The sequence below is a fragment of the Equus asinus genome, chromosome 26 (assembly GCF_041296235.1).
Source record: "Equus asinus isolate D_3611 breed Donkey chromosome 26, EquAss-T2T_v2, whole genome shotgun sequence".
In the NCBI taxonomy this organism is placed as follows: Eukaryota; Metazoa; Chordata; class Mammalia; order Perissodactyla; family Equidae; genus Equus; species Equus asinus.
The window spans coordinates 36,109,052-36,129,855 of NC_091815.1; the positions used below are offsets into that span (position 1 = coordinate 36,109,052).

At 41.3% G+C, this 20,804-nt stretch overlaps 1 protein-coding gene across 8 annotated transcripts; it reads left to right on the forward strand.

Annotated features, from left to right (window-relative positions):
* Positions 1 to 2,540: 2,540 nt before the first annotated feature.
* On the forward strand, positions 2,541 to 19,100 carry ZNF613 (zinc finger protein 613). Of its 8 annotated transcripts, none has more exons than XM_014831966.3 (6): positions 2,541 to 2,636; positions 3,159 to 3,269; positions 7,545 to 7,755; positions 9,633 to 9,759; positions 10,043 to 10,135; positions 15,623 to 19,100. In XM_014831966.3, exons 3-6 carry the CDS (start codon positions 7,741 to 7,743, stop codon positions 17,353 to 17,355), a joined length of 1,968 nt encoding a protein of 655 aa, XP_014687452.1. In that variant the 5' UTR covers positions 2,541 to 2,636; positions 3,159 to 3,269; positions 7,545 to 7,740; the 3' UTR covers positions 17,356 to 19,100. The 8 variants fall into 8 exon arrangements, with proteins under 8 accessions (XP_014687452.1, XP_070355570.1, XP_070355573.1 ...); XM_070499469.1 differs by having other exon boundaries at positions 9,617 to 9,759; positions 15,623 to 19,094; XM_014831967.3 differs by having other exon boundaries at positions 2,549 to 2,666.
* The last annotated feature ends 1,704 nt before the right edge of the window (positions 19,101 to 20,804 follow it).

The window sequence follows — 20,804 nt, forward strand, 5'->3', positions numbered from 1 at the left end:
CAGGAAAGGAAGTCGTCCTTTAGAGGGCTGGAAGCAGGTGGAGAGAACTCTGGGAATGCTTCTGGAGGACAGAATAGGGTTTGGATAAGCCAAGGTGGTACAAGGAAGGCAGCTTGACTCACTGTGGACAAAGAGTAAACAAAATGAGTTGAAGGAAAAGATCTTCTCCAACCAGGATTGGTGGTGGGTGCTAGATGACATGTCCTGGTGAACGGTGAAGAGAAAGGGCTCCTGGAAGGATAGAGCTAAGAGAGAGGCCGGGGCTATGCTTTTAACCAAGGTGAGGGGTGGTGAAATGGGGAAGAATAGAAGCCCAGAAATAGTTGGTAGAAATTTTTGTGCAGGCTTTATCTCAACTCAAATGTTTTCACATATAATTTCTAGTGAAGAAGTGATTAGAACTGGAATTGTCGAGTCAAAGAGAATGAAAATTTTTAATTGGGTAGATAATTCTACATGGTTGTCCGAAAATGTTCTATTAATGAATGCTTTACTGGCTGCTACCCTTCCTTTCTCAAGAACTCCAACTTGAAACTAATAGCTGTTGACTGAAATAGAGTCCAGGTAGATATTAGTGGGGTTTATTCAGAAATCAAAGTGAGGAGTTTGAACCTGGGCAAACATATGTTGTTGCATACATCTGTATTCCGTTGTATGATATACCACAGTTTGCTTACCCGTTCATATATTGATGGACACCTGGATTGCTTTTTGTTTGGGGCTATTACGAATAAAGGTGCTATGAATATTCTTGTGTAAGTCTTTGTGAGGACATATCATTTCAGTCTTCTTGAGTAAATATCTAGGAGTGGAATTCCTGCCTCATAGGATTCTCAGTTTCATTTTGCAATTCTCTTAAGTTTAGGAGTTAGTTTTGTAAAGCTTTTTACCCTTTCAAAGCTTTGCATATTGTAAGTAACTTGGATATACTGATAATGGATTTTTCATTTGGGGACATTTTCTACAGGTTTATCATGAAGGAAGCTTGAAAACAACTCTCCTACAAACACACTCCTCCACGCCCAAGCATTTCCTTTCCCCCATTCTTCCAATATAGTTATTTGTTAATTTTGGTTGGATCAGATTTAGTGTTTACGTTATGATGACTCTGTAAATACTATTTATAGCTCAGCCATGTAGTATATGTAATCTAAACTGGGACCCCTCTCCCTGGTCTATCAGGCGAATCTAGCAAGCAAGCTGCATGGGCTTAAAGTGAGTACATAAATCCATGCTGTATTGTGAAGCAGCCATGCAGGCCATCCTAAGCCTGTTAGAATGACCTTGAAACCCCACATCCCATGATAAAGACATCAGCTGGAGACATCCACAACAGGAAAACATAAAGGGTACCTCGATTTCACGTTTCCCAGCTGCATTTCTTAGAGATTGCAGGAAAAAGTAACCACCCTGGCCCTTGCCTCCTTCCACACATAGATAACAATAATACTCCAAGCCCTGTTTGATGCATAACTGAAAAGCTCATTTATGGTGTCTTTGAAGTATGTGAATATTAGATGTGTAAGCCCTTTTCTGCACATACACTGCTTTGTTAAAAAAAAGTATACAAACTACAGTCATATCTATGGACCTTGGAGCAGTTCCTCAGAATACCCTGTTGGACTGTTTCCTGAGATTCGAATTCCTCACTTTGACTATCAAATAGACTCCTTTAATTAACCTTTCCCAAGACTCTTTATTTCAGTCGACAAATACTATGTTCACTTTTCCTCTCTTGCACAACTTTTTACTCTCCCTAGAGTTGACTTACTTATTCCTTCCAGAAACTCTGGCCTTCAGTTCTGACAAAGCCCCGCCCTTGATACTGGCTCCACCCCTGGCACTAGGGAAGCCGGGGACTACAGGTGGAAAAACTCCCGCCTCTCATCGGATTCCCTCTCCCCATTGGCTCCGGACCGCTCTCCTCACCTTTAATGGTTGGTAACCATGTCCTGCCCGCAACGTTAAGCTAGCTTTCTGTGAATCACAGTTCTTCACTTCCTTTGATGGCGTTATCAGTATCTCCCTATAGTGAGTGCTTCTCCAGACTCTTTTCCATCCTTATAATAATATTCCTCCTGCCCTCCGCTTTCAGCCAGAAGCGTTCCTGAGGAATTTGCCTTTTGGCCTATACGATTGCTCTTTTTCCTGTGCTAAAAAGACATTTTGTACGGACACTAACTTCTAAGACGGCTGCGCCCCCTGTGTCGTGCCCAAATCTTTCTTTGTGCAACGTGGATTACTTCTCTCCACAGCTCTTGTGGTGGACGCAGCCCACCGCATGTTTGTCTTGTGTAACCTCGAGCCTCTGAAAATCAACGCAGTTTGCGGCGCAGGGTGTAAAGTGCCGAGAAATGGGGTTGTTTCAGTGGCTTTTCATCGTTCCGAGCCTTCCCTGTGTACTCTGGCCGGCAGGGCCGCTTCGCCTTCTGTACGTCAAATATTGAAAGATGGCCGCTCCCTGGATCCGCGGCTACTTGGGCGCGGACATATTACCTCCCAGGGTAAAGCCGGAAATCCAAGTGTCCGTGCTCCGTACAAACGTCTCAGACCCTCGTCGGCCGCCGTAGGCGGGCGCGGAGGGTGGGCGAGGCTCGCAGCAGAATAAAGATTCACGGAAGGGCAGCTTCTAGGAGGTCGCGTTTGGGGTCACGAGGAAATCGGGGGTGTGTGTGGCTGTCTCGGTGGAGGAGGATGAGAGGGTCGAGGTGTCTGTGGGTGTCTGAATGGAGTGGAGTCCGTGGGCGGAGAAGAAGCAGGTGGGAGTCGGTGACTGGGGTGTCTGGTTGGGGTGCTTTCGGCGTCAGTCCTGAAGGATTCTGGTGGTCAGTGATTAAAGGCCTGTGGAGATCAACGATTTTAAGTCCGGGGTCAGAGTTTGGTCTCTTTAGTGCTCGGTGATCGAGGACTGGGGTGGGGAGTAGTTTTGTCAGTAAAAGCTGTGTGTGGTCCGGATTCGGGATTTAAGGTGCGGTTCAGTGACTGAGGAGCGGGGGTTCATGGTCAGTGCATCCGGGTGTCTGGTCCAGGTTTCGGGATTATACCAAGGGAGTGTGACTGCTGCTTGGGGGGGTCCAGGTGTGTCAGTCACTGAGAGGGCTGAAGCTGGTTGGTGCTGGTTTGAGGTTCCAACGTTCGTTTCCCCCTCGGTCCTTCAGGTCCTTCACCGCCTAGATGGCAAATCGCCGTTGGCTCCCCACGTCTCTTCCTCTCGGCCCTGTAAATATGAAAGCTTCGTTGGAGATCGAGGATTAAGCACGTCTAAAGTGGTAAGGTTTCTGCTAAAGATGAGGGTTTTGTCTTTCCTGCAAGTTGACTGTGTGTATGCGTACACACACACTCGTGTACATATTTGAGCATCATTCTAACGCAAGTAAAATAACATCTGTTACCCCTTTTCTGTTCCCCAGTGTAACGTTTGTTAAAGTTTTTCATGTATTTTCCTTTTAGTTTTCATTGTTCTATGCTTGATTTTCATAATTGCATTAAACTGCTGAAATATTGGTAAAATTCGCCTCGTCGTTTAATTTCATATCATAAAAATTGGTATAATAAAATTTTTTCTTTAAAAAATTTTTTAAAAAATTTCAGTAAAAGGCAAACCCGTGCCGTTATGACTGAAATCACTCAATGTGTGCATTCATTTAGATACAATTTAAATGCTCAAAGATTCAGTTATCACTACTGGGAACAGGTTATGATTCTGCATTTACCCAAGGGTGTGGTTCCTTCTTTCTCATCTCCACCTTGATTTTTAATTTTTTTGCCATTATGAATGGTGTCTTTTTATTTTTGACCTTTTTGTTCTCTTCTTTCAGTTTACCATTACATAGAAGAGCAATTACTTAAAAATATTTTTGTTTCTGCTCATCTCATTGAACTCTTATTATTATGAGCTTCCCAGTTCCCATGATTTTATTCTGAAAATTTTCAACGTATAGCAAAATTTGAAGAATTTTACATTTGAATACTTGTATGCCTATCACCTAGATTTTACTGTCATGATTTTATTGTTTCCTTATCACATTACCTATCCATACTTCGCTCCTCGAGTCGTCATTAATCCATCTTTTTACATTTTTGTGTATTTCAGCATAAGTTGCAAACATTTATACATTTCCCCTAAATACTTCAGTAAGCGTGTAATTAGAGGTCTACTCATAGCCTTTTTTTTTTTTTCTAATAATAGCTTTATTATTCACTTTTGGTACAATTCATCTGTTTAAAGTGTACAATTCTGTGGTTTTTAGTATATTCACGGTTACGTGCAACCGTCACCAGAGTCAATTTTAGAAGATTTTCGTCACTTTGAAAGGAAACCCTCTAGTTACCACCCCTTATCCTTCCATTCTCCCCACCTCCAAGCAACCACATATCTCCTTTCTGTCTCTATGGATTTGCCTGTTGTGCATGTTTCGTATAACATGTGGTCTTTTGTGACCGGCTTCTTGTTTTGGAGGTTTCTCCTTGTGGTAGCATGTATGCGTATTTCATTTCCTTTTTATTCCTGAATAATTTTCCATTATGTGGCGATAACACATTGTGTTTTCCTTTCATAAGCTGATGGATCTTTGGCTTGATTCCACGTTTGGGCTGATATAAATAATGCTGCCACAAACATTTGTGTGCAAGCTTTTGTGTGGACATGTTTTTACTTCTCTTGGATATAAACCTAGAGTGGAACTGCCGTGTCATATGGTAAATATGTTTAACTGTTGGAGGATCTGCCAGACTGTTTTCCAAAGTGGCTGCACCATTTTACCTTCCCACCAGCAGTGTGTGAGGGTTCCACTTCCTCCAAATGGTCACCAAGACTTGTTATTTTCATGTTTTTATTATGCCATCCTAGTGGGTACGAAGTGATATCTCAGTTGTGGTTTTGATTTGTATTTCTCTGAAGACCAGTGATGTTGAGCATCTTTTTATGTGCTTATGCTATACATAACTTTGAGGTACGTGTCTTTTCACTAAATATATATTGTTAGCATTTTTAATAGCTGCATAGTATTTCACTGGTTGTGTCTACTTTTACTCACTCAATTAATTCTCTATTAATAGAGGTAAATAATACTTTCATATCAACTTTGCACGTATGTGCCGTTGTTTCCTTTGCAAAAATTCCTACAAGTGGATTTTTGCATTCTAATAATAACTCCTGAAAGTAGTCAATACAAAGTGTTAAACTATTTCCCAAAAATATTCCGTCATGTAACGCTGCTATAAGTGTGTGTTTTGGAATGCTATCAATTTTTAGATATAAATTCTGTAATCAGCCATCTAAAAAGTTATTTTTGATAGATGTCCACTGAAATCACTGAAACTCTTGACTTTTGCTTAATCATATTGGGGGAACTTCTTATGATTGCTTCCTGTTCTCCAGTATTGATTAATCTTACTTTATTCTTTGTCAAATTAACTGGATAGCATTTCCAGAATAGTTATAGATAATGGTGGCAATCCTGCTCATCCAAGCCATGCTCTTGCCTTTAGACAAAGTACTTATTGTTTCACTGGTCATTTGTAGGATGTGTTTGATTTTTTTTTTTTTAATTAAGGTGAAATCCACAAACGTAAAATTATCCATTTTAAAGTCTGCTTTTAGTAAATTCACAGTGGTGTGCAACCACCACTTCTCTCTAGTTCCAGAACATTGTTATCACCCCAAAAGGAAATCCTGTTCCCATTAAGCAGTCGCTCTGCATTTCCCCCTTCCCCAGACCTTGGCAACTGCCAATCTGCTTTCCGTCTCTATGGATTTACCTATTCTGGATATTGCATATACACGGAATCGTACAATATGTGACCTTTGCGTCTGGCTTGTTTCACTCACTCAGTACAGTGTTTCCATGGTGTGTGTTATGTCCTGGGGTACTTCTTCACTGCTTAGCTAGGCCATTTACAACCCTGCCTTAGCCTTCATTTCCTGCTTGCACTGAGCATAGAGATCAGCCAGAGGGAAAGCTTAGGGTCTTCTCATGTCTTTTCTGAACAGGTTTCTTGCCCTGTGAATGTACGTGGCTTTATAAATTCCCCACTATACACTGGTGCTTTTGAATGGCCTAATTTCCCAAAGAAACTCTCTTCCTAGCTTTTCCTCCCAACCTTTCAGCTATGCCTCCGCTGTAATCTTTTGCTCCAGGCAGCTGCAGGTTGTCTGTCTGCCTTGCGGTGTTTTTGAGAAATGCCCGCTGCTTATCCTCCCTGAGTGAGTTCCAAATTAGGAAAAACAGGGATGGGCACGTTGCATCCGTCCTTCAGGTAGGCCCCAGACAGGTTAGAACAGACAAACACGATTCTTTTCGAATAAGGTCTGCTCTGCTCCTTCCAGGACCAAGATCCAGGGTCCCGCTCTGGCAATGCCGGCTGCCGTCTCCAAGACCGTCACCAAACTGGGGAGGGAGTGAAGGAAGGGCAAATAAAAATGGCACAGAGCTTTCCTACCATTTTTAAGATGCCTTTTTCTTGATTCAGCGTTCTCTCTGTTGCTGTGAACCTCTGACTGTTTGTCAGGGTTCTGACAGTTTTTACTTGATACTTTGATGTTTCAGTGGAGGGATGAGCCCTTGGAACTTCCTACTCTGCCATTTTCACTCAGTGAGATTTTCCTCCGTGATGTACGTGATTTTTTTTGTTATTGGCACTTTTTTGAAGAAATAAGTTGATGCAAATGCATCTTGTTATATCCTGTAGTCCATGCCCCTCTTCCTTGCCCAAAACTAACTGCTTTCTTGAACTTATTTTATATAATGCATGGTTGTATACTTTTACTAAATGTATATATATCCACAAATCATAGTTTTTCCTTTTTTTTTTTAAAGATGGGCACCTGAGCTAACATCTGTTGCCAATCTTTTTTTTCCCTCTCTTCTTCTTCTCCCCAAACCCCCCAGTACATAGCTGTATTTTCTAGTTGTAGGTCCTTCTGATCGTGCTGTCAGGGACACCGTCTCAGCATGGCTTGATGAGCAGTGCCATGTCCGCGCCCAGGGTCCAAACTGGTGAAACTCTGGGCCGCCCACGCAGAGTGTGCGAACTTAACCACTCGGCCACGGGGCCGGCCCCCATAGTTTTGTTCTGTATGTTTACATTTTTTTCTATTGGTTTTCCTTTGTTTGTTTCTTTCACAGAATGATTAGTGAAGATGGTCTGTTAGGTAATGCTTTGCTTCGTAAATTTGACACTGAGGTGTGTCTACACATTAGGTGTATACAGACTTCTGAATAGGTACATGAGCACACCTGGTTCTAAAGGAATAGATGTCCAGATCCTCACCTTTTGTATATTTTCTTTCCAAAAACCACTCTGTATGAGAATTCCCTTGCTGCGGGGGCATCGTATCGTGCTTGTTCTCCTTTCCCGTCTCCCCTCTCACAGTCACCCCACTTCCACTTCACACAAGGAAGACATGCTACCCACACAGTCAGAATCTTTCGTTTTATTCCTCCAGAGTGTAATAGTCTCTGGGGCTCCAAATAAAGGGACAGTGGCAGTGATGACATCTGGGCGCAGAGGAAATTTATACTCAAAGTGAATTTACTTTTCAGCCCAAAGGTCTTGGCTCCAGGAGCAAGATACATCAAGTGAAGTGAGGAGGAGGTTTCAGGACCTGGCTGTCATCATTTGTGGGGACATCGTTGACCAGAGACTAAGCTTTCTAACCGGAAATTTAGGGCAGTTCAAGAAGAGACTAAAGACACAGCATCCCAGTTACTGGCCATTATTTCCCAATAACAGAAGAAAATGATCAAGGATCAGGTGACTTTTGATTTGCTTTATTCTTTCCTTCATTCTGTGATTGATTTCTGGAAGACTTTAAAAGTCAGTTGAGTTAAATGGAAGAGTGTAAGTTGGTAAAGTAGGATTTGTGCAGAAATAAATTTAGACTCTAACTTCGACATCAAGGCAAAGTAGGATCAGGGATATATAGTTCATAGGATCTACACTAAATGACTAATGTTCTAATGTTATGTGTGACAAGAGCATCGTACGGGTTACATTAGCTGTCAGCTTATATCTCATATCTCTGACAGCCATCACAAGCTGAGAATCATGATTACAGGATATGCACTGACCCTGAGGAGAAAGCAGACCAGTTCCTCAGAGGGTGTCACATATATTCCACGGCACTTAATGTCTCAGGGCTTTTTTTTTTAATGGTTCTTCGTAGAGGTAATATGGTAGACAGTGTCCTTAATCTCAGCCTTCTCATAAATGCAAAAGCTGGGTTCCTCAGAGACCCCCTTTGAGAACAGACCAAGAGAATTCAGTAGGCACAGTTCTTCACGGGACCATAATAAGGTGACCCGTGGACCTGGCCTTGCAGCAGTCAGGTTAATCTGAGAATAAAACCTAGATGACCTAAGAAAATGAAGAATTATATGACTTTCAAAGGTCCTGTATGAACAGATGGCTGAACTGGTGTTTGAGTTCAGATTTGGCAGTGGGGCATTAAAAGTACTGTTACCTGATCAAATTCTGGGGATCCCAGAGGGTTTGCTTTAGAACTTCTCCCAATCTAAGATAGTACGCGCTCCTTCCCTGTGTTCAGAGCCAGTCCCTCCTGCCTCATCTTTTATTGCCTTTTTAAAATTTAATCATACAAATGTGCCTGTGTACATTTTTAAAACTCCAGTGATACAAAGTACATAGAGCAAAAAAGTAAGATTCCTCCTTATGCACTTCTTTCCTAGTCCCCTCGTGTGGCTGAACAAATGGGCAGTAGTTGTGTACGTCCTGTCGCTGCACCTGTGTGTCCATCTGTGTCTGTATAGATATATACAGATGCGTCTATCTCAGCCCTTAGATCTTCGGATAGTGCCTTCATAAACTTTCGTAAACTTTCATGAATTGGGAGATGTTAGACCTCACTCTGTCCTTTATATTTATTATTCTGTCTTTTCTATATCCTGTTATTTTGTCCTTGTGTTGCATTTTGAGTAATTTCAGATTTACCTTCCAGTTCATTATCTCCTCAGTGTATCTAATATGCTGTGTACCTGCCTGGTAGTGTAAATATAAATTATATGTATATATCTGTTTTTTGAAGGATGCTGTTTATTTTCTTGGCCTGCTTAATGTTCTTCAGTAGTCTGGTTCTTTGAATAAGTTTTGGAAAGAAGCTTTTATTCCTCCTGACATATAAAACATACTTATTTAATATATAGTATCTTATAATTGTATCTTTTGGAGTTTCTTCATGGTTGATTCTGATAATGGTTATGAAGATTCATGGTGAATATAGGAATGTGTTTATTCATCCTGATATCTTAGAATAAATTTAATGCCTAGCAAATATTTGCTTGCTTCAAAAATATATATATATGTAGCAAATGCTTCAAATATATATATTGCGAATGTTTCTAGTTTAGCAAGAGGATTTAATGACTACTTATTACAGAAATTTCTGATTTGTTGAATGATGGTTGACTGCACAATTACAGAATATTTTTCTAGACATAGGTTTGAACATGGATAAATTTGGCTTCTTTAACAGTGTAGCTTAAAAAATTCAAAACACCTGAGTATATAGATGCAGCCTATATGGTGAAAATGAGCAGGATAACTTCCTTCACGTTCCTTCTATTTCAATAACTAGAGAAACACTCACGTTAAACAGGACCGTGTAATTACAGGAATTGCTGACACTGGAGGACGTGGCTGTGGAGTTCACCTGGGAGGAGTGGCAGCTCCTGGCCCCTGCTCAGAGGAACCTGTACCGGGATGTGATGTTGGAGAACTATAGCAACCTGGTGTCCGTGGGTGAGGACCGCTCCCCTGTGTCGCTCAGAGGGTTCCTAGTCAGTGGCGTTTCCATTCTCAGCTTCTGGAAACTTCTGGAGTGTATGGGGTGCTCTGAAGTGGTAGATTTTCAGTTCCCTCTCTGGTTCCAGATTAGAGAGTATAATGTGCCCTTTCCTGAGAGAAAAGCCTTTACTTTGCCAACCTGCAAATTGCATAGTTCCCAAAACATAACACTGTTCTGCGTTGGCAGGCCACAGCCCAATTCAAAGAGCCTGCCTCTTCTGTCATTTCCCATGAACAGGGTATCAAGCCAGCAAGCCAGATGCACTCTCCAGATTGGAACAAGGAGAACTGTGGACAACAGAAGATGGCATCCACAGACGAACTTGTCCAGGTGAGAGAGAACCAACAAGGAGGGCAGCCAAGGAAGTCATATTCTAGTCATTCAGAGATGTCACAGCTGTGAGGGTGTCTGAGGACATATAAACATAGCCTCCACGAATCTCCCGTGGAAGAGCTTTTTCTTTTAGGCGTTTAGAGGAACATACCTCTTTTTGGATTCGATCCCTATTTATTTTGTCTATGTCTTGATTGTTTTCCCCCTGTAGGTTTCTTCTTAGAATTCTCAAATCTTGCCATGCTTCTTCCCCCGTCTTCACTGTATCAACACCTGTTCCTTCTACTTTTCTTGCTATGAAATTCCCGCTTCCGTGCCTCTCTCCAAAGAGAGATGTTTGATTTTAGCACTGTCTTCTGGCTGCTGCACCTTCCTGCGCCTTTGGACAATGTTGATTTCCCTTCCTAACATCTACCCGCATCTTTGATTGGGGCTTAGGATTTCAACGTATAAATTTGGGGTGGTGCATAAACATTTGGTCTGTAGTACCTTCTGTTATTTACATCATATATCCTGACTGTGTAGTAAACCTCGGTCCTCCTCCTGTGTGTCTCCTTTACTCTCACCTCACTACCACACTCACAACACTTGTCACACCAGATGCTTTGGGGGTTTTCCCCACAATAAGCAATTCTTTGCGACACCAGCTGGGTGTCCTACAGTTTAACTCAGTTCTGACACTGTCTGCCTGTAGATAGCGTCAGACTCACAGGTTAAGGGTTCAGTACTGCAAGACTGCCGGTGCCTCCACTTCAAACGCCAGTCAAAAGTCCAGGTGGTCACCTGTGCTTCTGACTGACCAGCTCTAGACAGAGGTTCCCATGACCCCCTCCTTGGATTTGATTCGTTTGCTGGAGTGGTTCACAGAACGCAGAGAAACATTTTACTTACTTGGTTACTGGGGTATTATAAAAGCATATTATAACTCAGGAACAGCCAGATGGAAGAGATGCATAGGGGGAGGTATGAGGGAAGGGGTTTGGAGCGTCGATGCTCTCTGAGCATGCCGCTCTCCACGAATCTCCACGTGCTCATCAACCCAGAAGGTTTCTGAGCCCTGTACTTTGGGATTTTATGGAGGCTGCACCATATAGGCACAATGGATCATTAACTTCTTTCCAGCCCCTGACCCCTCTCCAGAGAAGGGGGTTGGCTGAAAAGTCCAGGCTTCTCATCATGGCTTGGTCTTTCTGGTGACTGGCCCCATCCAGGAGTCATCCAGAGTCGCCTCATTAGAACAAAAGACACTCCTGTCACCTAGGAAATTCCAAGGGATTTAGGGGCAGGCAAAGTGTGATTTTTCCTGGACATTTCCCTCCATCCTCAGTTTGTATTACTTAAAGTCTTTGCTATTCCTGTTGATCTCTTAAAATTTCTCGTTCGCTATTCTCCACCGAAATCACAGCACTAAACCTCACGTCTGCTATGCTTTAACTTGCTCTTGTAGTTTATTCTGGTCATTATTTTAGTTATTCTTAAACGATACTGGTGGGCTGGATATATTACCTTGAATCTTTCCTTTTCCTTATGATAGTCTGAGGACATTGAGGCCCAATTAATCATGTTACTAGTCATTCAAGATGGAAATCTCTCTTCTGTCAACGACCTCTGTGATATGGTATCATCTTGCTCATACAGAGTTCGCTTTCCTTTTTGTAAACTCAAAGTCAACTATATTTAGTTGTGTTCCCATTGTGTTCCCTACATGAGAATCTTTCCTTGGTTCATTGCTTTAAATACTTTCTGATTACCTTAAATGTTTTTTGATAGCCTATTACACACTGGCACTGACAGCTGTGAACAACAACAACAAAATTCTTCTTAGAGATTACATGTTAAAAGGAGGAGACACACAATCCATCACAGCAAATATATAAATATGATGTCTTGTGAAAGTGTCAGGAAGATTAATAAAACTGCAAAATGGAATATTGTGTGAGGGGGCCCAGGAGCGGCTCTTAGCAGCTAGGAATGTAGCGTAGGCACTGTAATCTTAGGTCCTCTAGGAATGGGAATGCCTCTCTGGTGAGATGCCTCTAAGCAGCTATATGAGGGATATGAGGAGGTGCTTTGGGTGAATTGCATTCCAAAGTAGACAAAATAGCAAGTTCAAAGGCCCATGGCAGAAATATGTTTGAGGAACCTCAAGGAAGCCTGTGTGAATACAGCGGAGGGAGCAAGAGGGACAGTGGATGGGAGATAAGGTCAGTGTGGTAGGTGGACAGGTCATGTAGGACCTTTCAAGGGCATTTAAAGGACTTGATTTTTTTTTTTGGAGCAAGATTAGCCCTGAGGTAACATCTACTGCCAATCGTCCTCTTTTTGCTGAGGAAGACGGGCCATGAGCTAACACCCGTGCCCATCTTCCTCTAGTTTTTACATGTGGGACACCTGCCACAGCATGGCTTGACAAGTGGTGCGTAGGTCCACACTTGGGATCCAAACTGGCGAACCCTGGACCGCCGAAGCGGAAGGTGTGAACTTAACTGCTGTGCCACCAGACTGGCTCCTAGGACTTGACTTTTTAAAATAATGAGATGAGAAAACACTAGGTAGTTTTCAGTAGAGGAGTGACATGAAATAATTTATATTTAAAACAATCACTTTGGCTACTTTGTAGAAAGGAGACAGTAATGATCAGAGGTTGAAGCCTGAAATCCAGTTGGGAGCCTCTTGCTGGAGTACAGACAGAATGCTTGTCTTTGACCTGGGTAGAAGGGGTGAGGGCTGGTTAGCTTCTGAATGTGTATATAAAGGAGGACAGAAAGAGTTTTCTATTGAAGTAGGTAACAGGTGTGAATGAAAAATACAAATGAAGGATGATGGTAAGGTTTTTGGCATGAGTCCCAGGAGGAGTGGCGTTGACATTTCCTGAGGTGGAGAAGGAGATGTTGGGTTGAGAAATCAAGTTCTGCTTTGGACATTGTAATTTAGGTGGGTTTGTTCACATCCGAGTGGAGCGTTCTGCTGCATTTGGATATACCCCAGGAGTTCAGGGAGAGTTTAGGACTAGAGATAGAAATATGGACTGAGTGAGATCTCCTATGATATGAGTACAGATTGAGAAGAGCCTTGGATGACTAGCAATCAGAAAGACAAGAATTGCTTAAATGCATGGTTTCCTAATGCTTGAATCTAGACCTCTGCTTTTGAGAGTGTGTTCTTGATAGATTTGGGGTCACAGCCTGGGCTGGACTATATATAATGCTGTAAGCAGGCTCTCTTGAGCCTCGTTCATGAACCACAAGCTTAATATGTGCTAGAAGAGATTGAATTTAGTGAGAAATAAAGCAATACAGCCTAGGATAAGATTTTAGTAGCAAATAGAGGACAAATCTGCATATAAGATGTAGAAGTTTAGCTTTCAAATGAGGCATCTTTTGCTATAGTTCAGGGCTATGGGAAGTTAATTGTCCAAATGAACAGTAAAGTTGGGGAATACTTTAGAAATTTAGGGGAAACAGAGCTTACAGTGACATAGAATGGGAGGATGATAGAGAGGAGGCACATCTAGGATTTGAATAAAGATGATGAAGGGCAAAGAATGAAGGTGTGAAGTTGGAAATATGCAAGGCCATGTGGGGACTGTTGGAAAAAAGATTGGCCTGAAGCCAGCCACGTGAAGGCCAATGTTAGGAGGTATTTGTTGAAGAACTAGTGGAGTGTGAATGTGGATAAATGGGATGATCTTTGGCAACATGCATTTTATTTCCAGGCTTTTGTGGACCTTGTCAGTAAGTGAGGTAGAATGATGGGGTTGTAAGTTGGACTTGTTTATCCTTGGATATGTAGTCTTTCCTTCTCACTGAATAGCAGCAGTGTCACAATAGTAAAGTACATTCAGGAGTTCTAAGAAAAATGAAAAGCAAAACTACCAAGCGTCCTGGTCCAGGATCAGAAGTGTGATCTTTTAGGACCCTTTAAATGATGGAAAGCAAGATATCTATGTAGAATTTTGAAAGAAGATGCTGTTAGTGGCAAGATGTGGGTTTGGGAATCATTACATTGAAATGGGAACGATTTAAATATCACATGTGTACAGGTACAAAATGTGACTGAAAAAGGTGACAGTTCCCTAGTGTGATATTGTCATAAAAGAAATATATATTCAGTCTTTGGCCCTGGTTCCTGGCACAGAGCTCCTAAAACACTTGTACAGTCATGTACCGCATAATGACGTTTTGGTCCACAACAGACCAGATACGCATATAGAATGGTGGTCCCATAAGATTAGTTCCGTATAACCTAGGTGTGTAGTAGGATATACCATCTAGGTTTGTGTAAGTACACTCTATCATGTTCACACAACGATACAATCACCTAAGGATACATTTCTCAGGAAGTACCCCTGTTGTTAAGCGAGGCATGACTGTAGTTTTCTTAGTATAGAAATGTTTATTTCCCTTGTCAGTATAGACAGTGTTTGGTACTCCTCACTGGGCTTTTTTAATACCCAAACTCTTAATGCTACAGTAACTATAAACTTGGTCCCATGCCTTCATCTTGTTTCAGTTTTCACGTTTTTTCAAACATGATCTCATCCAGTCCTCTGTCTTTGTATAATATTTATATACTAATGATTTCCACATTCTTATCTCCAGTTAAGACCTTTCTCAAGATTTGTACATCCAATTGAGTTCTTCATGTCTGTGTTGGATATCTAAAACTCATCTGAAGGTTGATATGCTTTGAAATACATACTTGATTTCCCCACATTCCAAACCTCAGTAATATTTCCCATCGCATTAAAAGGCACAACCCACCTATCCAGTGGCCATGGTCAAATAATTAGGAATAATACTTGATTCCTCATGTTTGTTAACTGCCCCATGTTGAAACCATGAGTGAGCCGTGTCTTTTCTCTCTCCAGATTATATCATGATTTCCTGCACCTTGTTCTCCATTGCTCCCTCAAACCACTTTTCACAATTGGTATCTGCCTCCTTGATCCCTGCTTTCTTGTTCAGTTTTCCCTAACTAGAAAGTATGCTCAGTGAAAATAAGGAATATGTTTCTATATCCTCATCATCAGCACAGTACATCAGCACAGTACATAGTCATAATTTAATAAGGATTTGTGGATATATGAATGTGTCCCACGTAATTTTGAAACAAATATCCCTCTTTCTTCTGTGGTCTAGGGCTAATAGTAACTTGGTTTTATTTTGTTATCTCCATGCTTTATAAGGTGACATTTAGAAAGCAGCCAAATTTATATTTACTCATTTTGAATGAGCTAACCCTGTGTATACACTGACTGTTTTTACCTTTTATTTTCTTTGTATTATTTTTTGTTTCTAGCATTCTTTGTTTAGATTATAGTGTTTTACTCTTGTCCAGGTGATAACAAACATATTTATTTGGAGTTTCTTTAAACTGAGGTCATAGTGTTGTCAATAAAGTCAGTCTACCCAAAGCTGTTTGTGAAATAATTTTATTCTATACCAAGCTCAAAGGAAGATTCATTCTTCTCTTCTTTCCTAGAAATCAAGAAAGATGCTGGTCATCAACTGGGGCACTTGCAAAATCGAAGATGTCTAAAGAGGATGGAACAATACCATAAACATAATGCATTTGGAAACGTTCATCGGAGTAAAAGTAATTTTCCTTTACGGCAGAAAGATATATCTGACTTACATGGGAAAACTTTGAAATCAAATTTAAGTTTAGTCAACAGGAACAGAAGCTATGAAGTAAAGAACCTTGTTGAAGTTAATAGAAATGCAAAATCCTTCCTCCACACAAAGCATGAGCACTTTCATACTGAAATTAAATTTTCTGAATGTGTAAATTCTACAAACACAAATTTACAATTCATTAAGCATCAAAGAACTCAAAAGACAGATAAACCCCATGTATGCACTGAATGTGGGAAAGCCTTCATCAAGAAGTCTCGCCTCATTGATCATCAGAGAGTCCATACAGGAGAGAAACCTCATGGATGTCCTATATGTGGGAAAGCCTTCTCCAGAAAGTCCAGGCTCACTGAGCATCAGAAGACTCATGTAGGAGAGAAGCGGTATGAATGCACTGAATGTGACAAAGCCTTCCCCAAGAAATCGCGGCTGCTTATTCATCAGAAAATTCATACAGGAGAGAAACCCTATGTATGCAACGACTGTGGAAAAGGCTTCATCAAGAAGTCTCGGCTCATTAATCATCAGAGAGTTCACACAGGAGAGAAGCCTCATGCATGCAGTCTGTGTGACAAGGCATTCTCCAGAAAGTCCAGGCTTACTGAGCATCAGAGAACTCATACAGGAGAAAAACCGTATGAATGCACTGAATGTGACAAAACATTCCGCTGGAAATCACAGCTCAATGCACATCAGAAAACTCATACGGGAGAGAAATCATATATATGCAGTGAGTGTGGAAAAGGCTTCATTCAGAAGGGCAATCTCATTGTACATCAGCGAACTCACACTGGAGAGAAACCTTATATATGCAGTGAATGTGGGAAAGGTTTCATTCAGAAGGGCAATCTCCTTATACATCAACGAACTCACACTGGAGAGAAGCCCTATGTATGCACTGAATGTGGGAAAGGCTTCAGCCAGAAGACATGCCTCATCTCACATCAGAGATTCCACACAGGAAAGACTCCCTTTGTATGTACTGAATGTGGAAAATCCTGTTCACACAAGTCTGGTCTCATTAACCATCAGAGAATTCACACAGGAGAGAAACCCTATACATGCAGTGACTGTGGGAAGGCTTTTAGAGATAAGTCATGCCTCAATAGACATCGGAGAACTCATACAGGAGAGAGACCATATGGGTGCTCTGACTGTGGGAAAGCCTTCTCCCACTTGTCATGCCTTGTTTATCATAAGGGAATGCTTCATGCAAGAGAGAAACGTGTAGGTTCAGTCAAGTTGGAGAATCCTTTCTCAAAGACTCACAGCTCTTCACATGCAAATGAACTCTTACAGGAGAAAAACCCTGTTAATATGGTGACCATGCAAATGCCTGCTGTGGCAGCTCAGACTTCCTTCCACATCAGTGGGCTTCTAGCAGATAGGAAGGTAGCCGTTGTGGGACAGCCAGGTGCCAGATGTCCACCCTCAGCAGATAATAGAATTTGCACAGAGAAACCTTATGAATGCAGTGAATGTGGTAGTGCCTTCCGTGATCAGTTACGTCATATTTTATGTCACAAGAAACATACAGGAATAAACTGTGGTACAGTCATGGTGGAGAAAACCCTTGAATAAAACCTTCTAGCTTATTATATGGCTGATAAGTGTATACTGTGAGACATAGTATGAATACAGAGACTGGGAAAGCCTTTTGGGGAAAGATAAACCCTACCACTGCTTCTTAGGTCACGTACCATCAGTGAGCTCATATCTGGTAGAACTGTAATGACTGTGGAAAAGTCCTTCCCCAGAAATAAGACTTCAGTAGGTGTCAGAGAGTTCACACAGGATAGAAACTCTTGGACCTTTGAAGACAGTGAATTTGGCAGTGCTGCCCTTGGTACATTCTGCCTCATCAGTTGGCAGAGAAAATCATATAGAAATAAAACTGAACACACCACCTGTGGAACTTCTTCAGCAAAATGTCAGAAAAAAATGCATAAAGGAAATAAGCCCTGTGAAAATGAATACTATTTTAGAGATTTCTGTCAATTCTAACATAATTATACATCTGATAATATACATAGTGTACATTTTAGGACAATATACCTTGAATCAAACTCCTAGTTGATATGTCAGTGACTCAATTCAAACGAGGTTGTGTATGTTACACATCATCAACTAAGGTTGTAACACAATGCATCCCCCTCCCTTTTTGAAGGGCGAGTGTCTTTTTCCACTCAGGGTCATTATATGGTCTTGCATTTCTTCATTTCTAAGTTTATTCAGTTTATTTCAGACTACTGAAATAGTAGTGATTAACTGTATAAATATCACCCCGGAACAAAGCTCAAAACTCTTGAGTAACCTATTAGCCAAGCTCTTACCATAGAAGACAGTTCCCATCCTGTGCACACACCACTCAGGAAAACTTTAACAACTATTTCCTTTACCTAGTACTGTCTAGGACCTATAGATGATGACAGTAATGAACTAAACAAAAAGTCCTTGCTACCTTTGAGCTAGCAATTTTTTTAAAACTAGATTTCATGCATATAGCAATGTTACCCTCCAGCAAATGTGATCAAAGGCTGTGTACACGTACATTAGTTGAAAGGGACATACAGTATAAGGAACAAAGTGTCCTGATAATTTCTCGTTCAAGGGGCATATTGTTATTATTTGGAGGGGGAGGGGAAGGGATTCACTTAATTTTACGTACATAAAATGGGACATGGATACTTTTAAAAAATGTTCGTGTCTTGGCTCTCTACCTAGATTAAAACTTCTTTGATAGTTTATAGATAATTGTATATTCCCCAGCACATTGGAAAGTAGAAACGAATTATACATAGATTTGAAAGATGAATGAATGACCTAATTGAGTAATCAAAATTATTTTTGCCACTGAAGGAAAGAAGCTACTGGAAGGAAAGTCTAAGGATCAGTGTTATTCCAAGAAACAATTTTTTAAAATCCTGAATAGAAGCTACTGTCAGAATGTAAAAGGGGCAGATCAGAGAAGGAATAGGACCCATAGAATACATCCAATTAGTGAAGAAAATAGCTTCAAAAATGGAGGGTAGCCTGTGAAATAGGTGAAGGTGAGATCCCTTTGGATGTCTTGGAGAAGAACCCTTGCATTCATCCACAGGTCTGTCACCTAATTTTAGAGTTGCCACCATTTCAAAGATCTTGGCTCCTCTGTGACATGAATCGAGATGTGATTTAGCCTTGTCATTCATTCTCACTCTCTTGGGAATGGGGCCCTTGTCGTCTCTTCTATACTCAGGGTTCTTTCCCTTGATCCAATAAAGATTATTCCGCTTAAAAACAGTGAGTGCTGCTTATAAGGAAAAATAAAGTAGAAATTTGCCATGAAGTAGCTGTCTCATAATTGAATTCCAAACTGGGTTTTTGAGTAATTCACAAGAAGTATTTTTTTGAGCATCTGTGCTGTGCCAGGCACTGTTGTAGACACAGGATACACCAGTGAACAAAACACGCAAAGTAATGGCCTCTAACGGCATGGATTCAAGATAGATGCTCTTCAGCAGAGAATCAGAAAGGAGTTCTTCCACTCGGACTTCAGATCCTCTCCACTTTGTCTTACGAATCTGCACGTCTTATCACGGCAGTCATTGCGTCTTTCTCACTGAAACTGTCAGGGTCCCCAATTGGAGTGCCAAGGCCTGCCCTAATCCCTGAGGACCAGGTGCTGAACTCACCTTTCAGAGGTTGATATCCCAGGTAAATAAAAAATGTTAATGGGGTTGACAGTTCCAGATCGCCCTCTTTAAGCAGGCTATATCAACTTAATATCCTCTATGGCTTCACTCCTCCTTCTTAACAACTATAGCTAACATTTATTACATATGCTGTTTGCCAAATGTCAACTGCATTATTTAGTTATTTAATGCTCTCAAGTGCTCCATTTCCATCTCCATGTATTTTAGGGAAACATTTGAAGCCTTATGCCTTTCTCCTTAGTACAGGTAACCACATACTGTGTGCGGTTGTATGTGGCCAACAACTGAGAGTACCGAGATCAGGGATGCTGCCTTATATGGCTCACTGATGGAGAACTGGAGTTGAGGGTGGTTGTGTTCATTTTCTAGGGCTGTCATTACAAAGTACCACAGACTGGGTGGCTTAACAGACATTTTCTTTCTCACAATTCTGGAGGCTAGAAGTCTGAGATCAAAGTGTCAGCATGGTTAGTTTCTTCTGAGGTCTCTCTCCTTGGCTTGTAGATGGCCTTCCTCCTGTGTCTTCACATAGTCTTCCCTCTGTGTCTATCGGTGTCCAAATTTCCTCCTTTTATAAGGGTACCAGTTACATTACCTCTTTAAAGCTCTTATCTCCAAATACAGTCATGTTCTGAGGTACTGAAGGTTATGACTTGAACATATGGATTTGGGGGAACACAATTCAGCCCATAACAGTAGTATTTGTCAACAAATGCCATTCAAGTTTGGAATTTATATTGGGCTACCTGATGGAACTGGCAGGTTGTAAACAGTGTATTTCCCAGGTTTGACAATTGACAGGGTCCTATGGTCAGTATCTGGGGAGGCTCATGTGTGTCTGTAGTTGAGAGGCTAATGCTTTGGAGGCCCAGTCCTGTTCAGTGTTACTTTCCCTTCAGTCCTTCAAATAAGTCTAAATCCCTCTTCAAGAACTAGTTATGTATCTGTGTGGTATATATATATTTTTCTCTTTTTTTTCTGGAAAAGCAGTTGGCCCCTTTGGGGACAACGTTAAGACATAGCCACTATAGGTAAGAGGAGAGATTCCATTGTATTCAAAGTGCTTTAGGCTGAAAAATGAAGTGGAAGCTCTTCAAGGGTTCCTCAGTGGAGGACCATGGATGCTTGTGGGGAAAGGAGAGTTGACTTTTGAAAGAATTATACCCTGGATGCCTCTAAGTTGCATTCACTGATTCTTCCCTTGACTACCATTGCATTGGGGCTGTGCACCTTTTCCTCTGATGGTGTTACAGAGTCAAATGAGGTTCAGTGGTCTCAACCAAATTGTCCTGATATTTGAGATACAGGATAGGGGCCGGCCCGGTGGCACAGTGG

Bases quoted from the DNA above. Each gene is read 5' to 3' on its own strand.
- ZNF613 (XM_014831965.3), top strand. From the start codon at position 2,727: ATGGAGTGGAGTCCGTGGGCGGAGAAGAAGCAG. The intron at 2,760-3,158 runs GTGGGAGTCGGT...TCGGTCCTTCAG, and splicing joins CGTGGGCGGAGAAGAAGCAG to GTCCTTCACCGCCTAGATGG. The intron at 3,270-9,632 runs GTAAGGTTTCTG...GTGTAATTACAG, and splicing joins GATTAAGCACGTCTAAAGTG to GAATTGCTGACACTGGAGGA.